Here is an 11,026-nt window from a genome sequence, read left to right on the forward strand (position 1 = left end):
TCCGGGCCGAGGCACTCGCAACACGCCTCATGTGGATCCGTCGTCGCGATCAGGCCGGGGCAGTCCGGGCAGTATTTAGCGATGTTGGTCTCAGACGATGCCATCCTAGGCAAACTTATTCGTCAGGCACTGAAGAAAAAGTGGATGCTGAATGAGGGGCCGCTCGCCATTTATAGCGCGAGGCCCCATAGGGGTTGTATAGGCTCATCCTGATTGGCTGAGCACATGCATGCAAATTTTCAAGCTACGTTGCTTGATTATTTTTTTAGCTGTTTGTAATGTAACATATTACATACTTAGCTCTTCTTGCCTACAGGGCTACTCCAATCGCAACTACGGGTATACCACTATACTGATGGGGTGCCAGGTGCGTACGACACTCACCATTCTAGTCAGAAATCTGAACATGAAATGACCTGATTTGAAGAGAGTAGCTGACCTTGAGAAGCTAGAGAATACTACAGCTTCTTCTATAACAGACGCCATGGTGCCAGAATGCTTTCACCCATTCAGCCTGGTGATCCAGTGCATGTGAAGCAACTGTGAAATGTCACTCAGGACAATCCAGATCTTACACTGTGTAGACTAAGCAGTTCAAGAGGAACCGAAAGCATCTTCAAGCTGTTCCCTGAGGACAACACCAGTGCTCCATCCTCCCTATGGGTCTCGGTGGCAGTTCAGGAGAATCTGCCACCCACACTAACTTCCACGCCAGTGTTGGAGCTGAGCCCTGCGGGATATCCATCACCTTCTCCAGCACCTCCAGTGAGCGTTGGGACACCCAAAACGACAAGATATGCTCGTGCCATTAGGAAACCTATCAGATACCCGTAAAAATGGAATTCTGACAATGAACATAATAAAAAAGAGACTGTTAATTAAAGTTAATGTTTTAAGAATACAAGCACGCTATATGTTTATTGAAAGAAATGGTAACATTGAGTATTTGTGTTTATGTAAGAGAAAACGCCATTTTAGTTTATAAGAAGTAACTTTAAAAGAGGAAAGATGTAATGAATGATTATTTATATTGTTTATATTATTCACAAAGTAAGTCTAGTGGCTGTGGCGTTTTGTGGTGTTTGTTCCTTGGGGAAGTGCTTCAGTAAACAGTCAAACTTGAACATGACAGGTCGTCCTGGTGTTAATTCATGACAAGAGTGTCTGTCTATCAAAAGTAGAGAAAGAAACATGAAAATTTCAACTTTCTAAATTTGAGCTAAACAGTGAGGCATCTTGAGTGTCAAGCAGTTGTTGTTTTCTCTGATTTGTTAACATTACCATCATGAGGTTAATAGCCGTTGTCAGGATACTGATGTCATAGTTAAATAACAAGTTATTTTTATTCAACACATATTCTGTTCTAAAAAAAAAACCAAGTCAGCAAGTACCTCATGGTGTAGCAGCAGAATGTGATACATAAACATGTAGAGTGTAAAGTGATATCACACCTGCTGTGGCTCCAGTCTCTGCCACCTGGCATAGCTGTGTGAAAAAAAAATGCACTTCACCCATTTGAAAGCATAATAAAAACTATGGAGAGTGGACTGCCAGCCAAATGTGTTCGTAATTATATTATGACTTTTGTTGAGTGATTTGCTGAAGTTTATTCCACAATCCATGACCTACAGTTGGTGGAATAGTTGCTAATGTGGCCTTGATGAATTAAAGCTTGACATTCTGCATCAAAGGATGCACAAAAATTGATGCATGATTTTGATATGAAAAATAATTTCCTAATGTTGGGCACTGCCCCTACATCTTCACCTGCCACAATGGGTGGAAGATTCCACAGTGACGTAAGGCAGCAAAGGGGATGACATAGTACTGCCTATAAAATGAAGTGACTGTGCATAAAGATTAGAAACAGGGGTAAACAGAGGAGGGCAGTCATGAGGGCATTTCTTGACACATACCTGTTCTTGTGTGTTTACCTGATCTTGATGTTGTTCTCTTTGTCCTTTTTCTCCCCTGTGTCTTCCTTCCTTTCCTCCTCCTGTCAGTTACAAGGACAGTTTCTTCTTAATGGGATGCACAAGGCTGGGGATGTGGTTCTGGGTGGGCTGTTTGAGGTCCACTACTCCTCAGTCTTCCCTGAGCTGTCTTTCACCTCAGAGCCACAGCAGCCTAGATGCCAAGGGTGAGTCTCACACAGATACAGTGGAGAGCAAAGAATTGTGCAGAACAATCTGGTCTGTCCAGAGTATGCAAGGTGTTCAGAAATTACCATGAAAGAATTGGGCTAGGGCGGGGCTATTTTTTATTTTATTTTATTTTATTTTTTTTAAGTTAAAAGTATAGATAAAAGTATGATATACTAACATAACATTTCTAGTCAACTATCTTGGTAGCAACACTGGCCCAGCCGTTTTTGTATTTTCTACACATTTCCCACAGTGACATGTTAGTTTTCAGTAGTTAATAGTGACATTTTTGTGTTAGTTTTGACATTCTAGGATTCAGGCATGCTCAGACCATGGCCTTTGCTATTGATGAGATCAACAAGAACTCCATCCTGCTACCTAATGTGACTCTGGGATACAGTCTCTATGATAACTGTGTCACACTTGGAGTTGGATTCCGTGCTGCATTATCGTTGGCCAGTGGCCGAGAGGAGCAGTTTCTATTGGACGAAACTTGTTTAGGGTCCCCTCCAATCCTGGGGATTGTGGGTGATTCTTCCTCAACATGTTCTATTGCCATCTCCAGTGTTCTAGGTTTATACAAAATGCCCATGGTACGTTTCCTATTTTTTCCCCTATTTACCATCAAAGAATGCTTTTGATGTGCTCTATTTTAACTGAATTCATATTTCAAAATAAATAAAAAGCTGAAATAGGTGAAAATGGTTTTGAATGGGTCTACTAACGTGCAGGAAATGCATACTCTGTGTCTCTTACAGGTGAGTTACTTTGCTACATGTTCGTGCCTGAGTAACCGGCAACGGTTCCCATCCTTCTTTAGAACTATCCCAAGTGATGCCTTCCAGGTGAACCTCTATTAGCAAAACAAAAACTTACAAATATGTTGACAGCAGTTAAACATTCCACAGGAAGTATGTGTATGTAAAGAAATCTCTCCACTGAATGAAACTGATTTGCTTCTGTGTATGAAAAGCCATGTGCTTTGTGTGTATCATTAATGGAGCTATATGGTCTCAGATGACACAGCTGAAAGAGAATGATTAGACCGTGGCCATTGTGAGACTTGTATAGGAGGTTTTCCACTGAAAGAGTATTCCAGCCTGAGCACTAATCCTTCCACTCTCTATCCAACTAGGTGCGTGCTATGCTCCAGATTCTAAAGTGGTTTGGCTGGACTTGGGCAGGCCTGCTGGTCAGTGATGATGACTATGGACTCCACGCTGCCCGATCCTTCCAATCTGACCTGGCTCAGTCTGGTGGGGGTTGTCTGGCCTACTCAGAGGTTTTGCCCTGGGGCAATGACCCAACTGAATTTAGAAGGATTGTCGATGTGATGAGGAAATCCACAGCTCGCGTGGTCATTGTGTTTGCACATGAGAGCCACATGATTCACCTCATGGAAGAGGTTGGGGTTGAAAGACATTTTAATTTAGGAATATACAATTTTAAAGAAGGTGAATTAATGTATTATATTTTGTTCCTCAAACTGAAAGAAGGCATCATTTTAGTTACAATAACATCTGTCTATTTTTTTTTCATCTAACAAAATTGTCAACAAATGGAAAAAAGAAAAAGTTCTTTGGTCTGAATAGCTGTCCGAATAGCCCTCTTCACAACAATGAAGTAAATAATTAATGATAATAACAGTAATTAAATATAATTCTGATGCCAATAACAGAATTACTGCCATTGCTTTAACTCCACTATTACTGAACATAGATTTGATAAAATATGCAGACTCCACTTTGAACTGACATGCATCACCTTAATCTTATAGTAATTTGTTAAACACTGGATTATACCTGTGCTTATAGTATATGGCAATTTGTTATATGCATTTCAGTAGAATAGATATTCAGTAGTGCCGCTGAAGTCTGGACTTATATTTGGTATAATACAATCCACAGGTGGTAAAGCAGAATGTGACAGGTCTGCAGTGGATGGCCAGTGAAGCCTGGTCAGCAGGTATTGTGCTCCAGACTCTCCGCTTCATGCCGTACCTGGGAGGCACGCTGGGCATTGCCATCCGTCGAGGAGAGATACCAGGGCTCAGGGACTTCCTGTTAAGAATACGTCCTGACAATGACCCTAACAACAGCTATGGAAATAGCATGGTGAGATTTTGACCTTACAGTCTAATCTGAAATCACAAGAATAGCATATTGTCATCATTTTTGTAAACATTTATTTTTTATTTACAATTTTTCATAATTAGTCTTAATCATCATCTAATTTCTTCAGGTGAGGCAGTTTTGGGAATACACATTTCAGTGTAGATTCGCACCACCACCAGTAGAGTGGGTGGATGCTGGGGGAGCACTGTGCACTGGACAGGAAGATCTGGGCAATGTGGAGATTAGTATTTCGGATGTGTCAGACCTCAGGCCAGAATACAATGTGTACAAGGCTGTGTATGCCCTGGCATACGCCCTTGATGACATGCTGCAGTGCGTGCCAGGCAGAGGGCCTTTCAGCAGACACAGCTGTGCCAGTTTGCAGAGACTGGAGCCATGGCAGGTGTGATATCAATTTACACTACAGCTGTTTATGTGTCTACATGTTACTGCTATACCATGAGGTACCTGCTGACTGGGGTTTTTCAGAACAGAAAATTTGTTGAATGAAAAAGAACACATGTAACTCTAATGTAACTATGACATCACTATGCTGAGAATGCTAGGATGCCTGCCATTGTCTCTCAGCCTGGCACAGTCTCTCTCTCTCTCTCTCTCTCTCTCTCTCTCTCTCTCTCTCTCTCTCTCTCTCTCTCTCTGTGTGTGTCTCACTGTTTATCTTTTTATCTGTCATTTTCTTCTCACCCATTTCTAGCTTGTGTATTACTTGGAAAAAGTTAACTTCACCACAGCATTTGGTGATCAAGTGTCATTTGATGAGAATGGTGATGCCTTACCAATCTACGATGTAATGAACTGGCTGTGGCTCCCTGATGGGAGCACAAAGGTTCAGAGTGTGGGTGTGGTTAAGAAGTTAGCCTCCACAGGTGAAGAGCTCATGCTTGATGAAGACAGGATCTTCTGGAATTTTGAATCCAAAAAGGTCACTTCTGCTCATTCAGCTACCTATTTTGTTAGCCTGTGGAGAACTCATCATAATAGTGTCAAATAGTGTAGAATGACGGTAATAATTCTTATTCTACCTGTAGCCGCCCCAGTCAGTATGCAGTGACAGCTGCCCCCCAGGTACCCGCATTGCCAGAAGGAAGGGGGAACCTGTGTGCTGCTTTGACTGCATCCCATGTTCTGAGGGAAAGATCAGCAATGAGACTGGTTGGTATATATTACAAAACTGTGTTGCCTAACTTTAGGGATGTACTGTACAGCTGTATCTCCTTCAACAACTACCCTTTTTTGTTAGGCTCCATGGAGTGCACCAGTTGTCCAGAGGACTTCTGGTCCAGCCACCAGCGTGACCACTGTGTCCCTAAGAGAACAGAGTTCCTCTCCTACCATGAGCCCTTGGGTATCTGCTTGACAACCGCCTCATTGCTCGGCACACTTATCTGCACCATTGTCATGGGAATCTTCACCTATCATCGTAGCACACCTATGGTACGAGCCAACAACTCAGAACTCAGCTTCCTGCTCTTGCTGTCACTCAAACTATGCTTCTTGTGCTCACTGCTGTTCATTGGCCGTCCCAAGCTATGGACATGTCAGCTGAGACATGCAGCATTTGGGATCAGCTTTGTGCTTTGTGTCTCATGTATCCTGGTGAAAACCATGGTGGTGCTGGCTGTGTTCAAGGCCTCCAAGCCTGGGGGTGGAGCCAATCTGAAGTGGTTTGGTGCTGTACAGCAGAGAGGGACAGTTCTGGCTCTTACTTCCATCCAGGGAGCAATCTGCACAGCCTGGCTTGTCTCTTCCTCACCAGCTCCTCATAAAAACACACAATACCACAATGACAAGATAGTCTTTGAGTGTGTAGTAGGGTCCACAGTTGGTTTTGCAGTGTTACTGGGCTATATTGGCTTACTGGCTATCCTCAGCTTCCTCCTAGCATTTCTGGCAAGGAATCTTCCAGACAACTTCAATGAGGCCAAGCTCATCACTTTCAGCATGCTGATCTTCTGTGCCGTGTGGGTGGCCTTTATCCCTGCTTATGTCAATTCCCCAGGAAAATATGCAGATGCGGTAGAGGTATTTGCCATCCTGGCCTCTAGTTTTGGCCTCTTGGTGGCACTGTTTGGACCAAAGTGTTATATAATCCTGCTGAGACCTGAGAGAAACACAAAGAAAGCTATCATGGGTCGAGGCACCACCAAGACATAAAAGCTGCACTTCAATGTATCAATAAATCTCCTTAAAGGAATAGTTCACCCCAAAATGAAAATTCAGTCATTATTTACTCATCCCCATGCCAGCTGAAACTCGGGTGAAGTTTGTTAGTCCATACAGCAGGTCCTGAGCTCCACAGCGGAACGGTGTAGAAGCTTTCTCCAAAACAACTGAAGTTGCTGGGGACCTGACATGACTTGACTTCGCAGTGAAAAAAATAACGGAAAATAACCATAAAATGGCTCCATGCAGCTTGCCCAGCATAATGCAAGTCTCCAGAAGCCAAACGATCCCAAAGTGACTTGAAAAGACCGACATTTACGCCATTATTTAGCTGAAATCTCCACTCTAGCTGTTATTTCAAAATACGTCACGTGTGCGCACACCCCGGCCTCGATAGGTAAGACTAGCTTGAATAAGCAGAAACAAGACTTTTAGGCCGTTTAGCCTTCAAAATAAAAGTGCGAGATCTCGCAAATAGGTAGAAATACTGTTTTAAACCAATTATTTTGTATTTAATCGTCAAATCCAATAAGTGAGCACCCATATTAGTGTTTGATGTCAATATAATAATGAAAAATGCCATAAAATGTGCCATTTTTTGTATTAATGTTTGATGTCCACTTAAGTCTCTGTATGTATTCTGCACAGTGCAATACAAAAAATGGCACCTATCGAGGCCGGGGTGTGCGCACACGTGACGTATTTTGAAATAACAGCTAGAGTGGTGATTTCAGCTAAATAATGGGTCTTTTCAAGTCACTTTGGGATCGTTTGGCTTCCGGAGACTTGCATTATTCTGGGCAAGCTGCATGGAGCCATTTTATGGTTATTTTCCGTTATTTTTTTCACTGTGAAGTCAAGTCAGGTCCCCAGCAACTTCAGTTGTTTTGGAGAAGGCTTCTACGCCGTTTCGCTGTGGAGCTCAGGACCTGCTATATGGACTAACAAACTTCACCCGAGTTTCAGCTAGCATGGGGATGAGTAGATAATAACTGAATTTTCATTTTTGGGTGAGCTATTCCTTTAATGTCTCTTTCCTTCACTCAGTACTGATCTGCTCATGAATGGCCCACAAAATACAATTACATACAACACAACACTTTTTTAGAATATGCAAAACAAAACAAAAAACAAAACAATACACTTGTAACTTTTAAACTGTATCCTATTTGATAAAAGAATAAAACCTGCACTAGAAGAAACTAGGCCATAGTATTATGGAGAAAAGTTGATGAGAAATTGAGTCTGTTCTATCATTGCTTATTTTTGCCTATAATCACATCCTATTCAAAGTCATTCCCTAGTTTCCAAGAGTTTCTCAGACACACCATAGTTTAGTAATAATAATAATAATAATAATAATAATAACACAACGTGCTTTACTTAAAGAATAGACAAAAGTAACAAAAATAAATTCAAATATTGCTGCAAGTAGCAATTAACGGGGTCTAAGTAAATAGCGCCACCTATCGGCTAAATGCCATTGAATTCTGCATGGTACATCCTGTCAGATTTAGTTGGGCATTTGTGCAAAGATGACGTGTGTAATGACCAATGTGTTATTGCCATTTAAAGTTATCGCTATAGCACCACCTATTGCCACCAAATTTTGCGCGTCACCTCAGTCACTACCTGTACATATGCACCAAATTTAGTCATGATACCACAATGCGTTGAGTTATGGCAGTTTATGTAAAATATGGCGTGTCCACAACAGTCTTTTCAATTTTTGCCAAACGCTATGGAGTACCACAAATCCTTTTGTCGGGGCAGTCCAGAAATGCTGTGAGCCAAATTTTGTGAAAATTAGCTCAAATTTGTAGAAGTAGCAAGAAATGCAATTTTGAGCTAATTCAAAATGGCAGAAAACCAATACATTTGGCATGGAGTTTCTAAGATGTTTGTCATGATTAGATGTATTTTTTGACATCCAATATTTCAATTTTAATTGTCAGATATTTTAATTGTAACTATAGTGCCCCCTGATGAGCGATTCTTCACAAATTTTACATCGTATTTAAAGTTACATAATTGCACATCCCCGTCAAATTTTGTGCTGATAGACCATTGCTAACCTTGTCTCATTGATGTTGAAATCTTATTTGCTGATGGATGTGTTTTTTGGAGTATGACTACATCTTGTCAGATCCTCTTAGAAATTTGTGCAAAGATGACATGTGCAACATTTCAACTCAATCAGACCTGCACATGTGTGTTATGTTATAACATAATTCATGAGTTAATGAGTTATGGCAGTTTTGATTTGTTGATTTTCCCCTAACCAATCACTAGTGACTGACGTATTCGGCCGCTCTGACGTTATTTTCAGTTACACTGATGCTGGGCGTATTTACTAATTTTACCAAGAATGTCGGTCATTTTTGACAAAACTATAATCTTTGCAAAGACAATATGTTGGTGCAGGGGTGATTTCGACAAACATTATTATGCTGAGACGCCAATGAAAAACCATTGCAGGAATGGTTCAAACTTGAGTCCCGCCCACAAAGGCGCTGATTGGCCCGATCGTTTTTACAAGCTAGAAATCATCGTTGAATAGAGCAAACCAGACTCTCTGAATCGCTTGACCAAATTTGAAGAGTGGGCAGGATGCGATTCAGGTGTCTGGAACCAGGCTATATCTAGCCTAGCAGAGGAGTTAAAAATGTGCAAAGGTAAGGTTGGAGATGACACTGACAAAATCTAAGACCCAACAGTCAGGAGTGCAGCACTTCCTGTATTAGCAGGGCAGAAATGGAACCCAAGAGAGGCAACAGGCGCAGTCAGCACTAAGATGTAGGGATATTGTAGAGCAGGTGCAACAAGGGTGGGGTGGCTTAGGCCTGTAAATAGGGCAACCCTTATGGAGCAAGGCAACTTCATCATGGAAGAGAAAAATGGTTGTAGATCAAATACATTGACAGGAGGCAGCATGTTGTACCAAGGCAAAGCAGGGCCAGTGGATGAAGTGGGAGAGTGTAGAGAGGAAGAAACTCTAACTAAACTATGGATATGGAGGCAAACCGCATTAGATTAATCATAGGTGCTACTTATGATGTGTTACCTTCTCTCCAAAATCTTAGTCAATATATTGGTGAGGATCCTGCCTGTCCATTGTGTCCAGGCATAGCTATGCTTAGGCATATACTGTCAGATTGTAAAACAAGTTTGTCTCAGGGAAGATACACCTGACACAAGTACTTAGGTGCTTAGAAGGAGCAACTGAGAGTAAACGGTGAGAAGATTAAGTTTGTCAGTGAGGGAGAAAAGATCAGGATGGAAGCCATTTTAGGCAGGCATGTTGTAGGACAGCTAGGGGTGGGGAGAGATTGGCAAAAGGCAGTGGATTTAGGGAAACAGCTTGTAATTTTAAGGCCAGACTTGGGGCACGTTCAAAGTTTGCTTCCTTTTGCTACCACGCAAAAACAAATTTTGAGGTACATTTGACCCTGTTCAGGGTGATTCTGCATTTTCTTTGGCTACGTACAAAAGCCTGTCACGTGTAATAGTGTGTCAGCCAATAACAACCCGTAATAACAAACGCTTTGCAACAGGATGTTCAATGCACTACTGTTTCCTTTTAAACTTCCTGTTTGCTACGTTGTGGGCCAATTGAACATGCCCTTGGTGTTGTGTCAGAGTCACAGCAGATTGTGTTTTTTGTGGAGCTCACAGTGCCGTGGGAGGATGCAGTAGATAAAGCTTATGAAAAGAAAATGCTCACGTATTGTGATTTAGCAGCTGACGTGGAGCAGCAAGGCTGTAAAACTAGATTGTGCTTGTGTTGCAGAGGATTTGTAGGCACATCAACGTTAGCACTCCTTGGTGAATTAGGCATCCATGGATGGAGTTTAAGGCAGTAAAGTCTATGTTAAAAACGACCATGGGAGCTAGTGAGTGGTTGTGGATGAGGAGGAAACATGCTAACTGGGGCACAAAGTAGCTTAGGTAGATGCTGGCCCTGGCATTCAGATGAAGCTGCCAGCCAAGCCAGCAGGGCCAGCCAGACTTAGCTTAACCTAAATAGATACAATGTGGATATGCGGACTGCTGAGTTGGCCGGGTATCTGCTCTCTGCTTGGGCAAGTGTAGAGCGCAGATGTATTATGTAACTTTGTAGGGTACAGATTAGGGGTGTAACGGTTCAGAAAACTCACGGTTCAGTTCATATCACAGTTTTGGGGTCACGGTTTCGGTTTGGTTCGGTATATACTGTATATCTGGTTTGCCTGAATGAAAACTTTTTTCACAGAAAATTAAAATCCAGTATAACAATATCAACAGACTGTCTTTCAAAAGTACTGTAAGTACTCCTCTTTGTTTCTTAAATCATATACTGAAATCTTCCACTACTGAATAGAGCTACAAATCTTTCGCTATAAACACCCCCAAGTGCTGTGCGAGTCAATCCGAAACCCGCGGGTCCCGCAGGTTTGTCCGCGGGTGGGGCTGGTTGGGTCGATTGAAGATAATATTGAGAAGAATGGGCGGGTTTGGATAGGCTATGTTGATGTGTCGGCTTGGGCGGTCGCGGGTTGAAAAAAACCTGATCCGCGCATCACTACCCCCAAGGTTTTGGTTATT

At 42.1% G+C, this 11,026-nt stretch overlaps 1 protein-coding gene across 1 annotated transcript; it reads left to right on the forward strand.

The window, feature by feature from the left end:
- The first annotated feature begins 1,943 nt into the window (after nucleotides 1-1,943).
- On the forward strand, nucleotides 1,944-6,433 carry LOC139930600 (extracellular calcium-sensing receptor-like). The gene is made up of 9 exons (XM_071923820.2): nucleotides 1,944-2,140; nucleotides 2,443-2,737; nucleotides 2,903-2,989; nucleotides 3,280-3,549; nucleotides 4,052-4,258; nucleotides 4,386-4,661; nucleotides 4,974-5,201; nucleotides 5,308-5,431; nucleotides 5,520-6,433. The coding sequence occupies exons 1-9, from the start codon at nucleotides 1,944-1,946 to the stop codon at nucleotides 6,431-6,433; spliced, it is 2,598 nt and encodes an 865-aa protein (XP_071779921.2).
- Nucleotides 6,434-11,026: the final 4,593 nt, after the last annotated feature.

This window comes from Centroberyx gerrardi, chromosome 6 (genome assembly GCF_048128805.1).
Source record: "Centroberyx gerrardi isolate f3 chromosome 6, fCenGer3.hap1.cur.20231027, whole genome shotgun sequence".
Taxonomy (NCBI): Eukaryota; Metazoa; Chordata; class Actinopteri; order Beryciformes; family Berycidae; genus Centroberyx; species Centroberyx gerrardi.

What these genes read in the sequence shown, in the direction of transcription:
- LOC139930600 (XM_071923820.2), top strand. Translation starts at nt 1,944, where the DNA reads ATGTTGTTCTCTTTGTCCTTTTTCTCCCCTGTGTCTTCCTTCCTTTCC. An exon ending in TGATTCACCTCATGGAAGAG is followed by an intron (nt 3,550 to 4,051) that starts GTTGGGGTTGAA and finishes TACAATCCACAG; the next exon opens with GTGGTAAAGCAGAATGTGAC. An exon ending in AGAGACTGGAGCCATGGCAG is followed by an intron (nt 4,662 to 4,973) that starts GTGTGATATCAA and finishes ACCCATTTCTAG; the next exon opens with CTTGTGTATTACTTGGAAAA.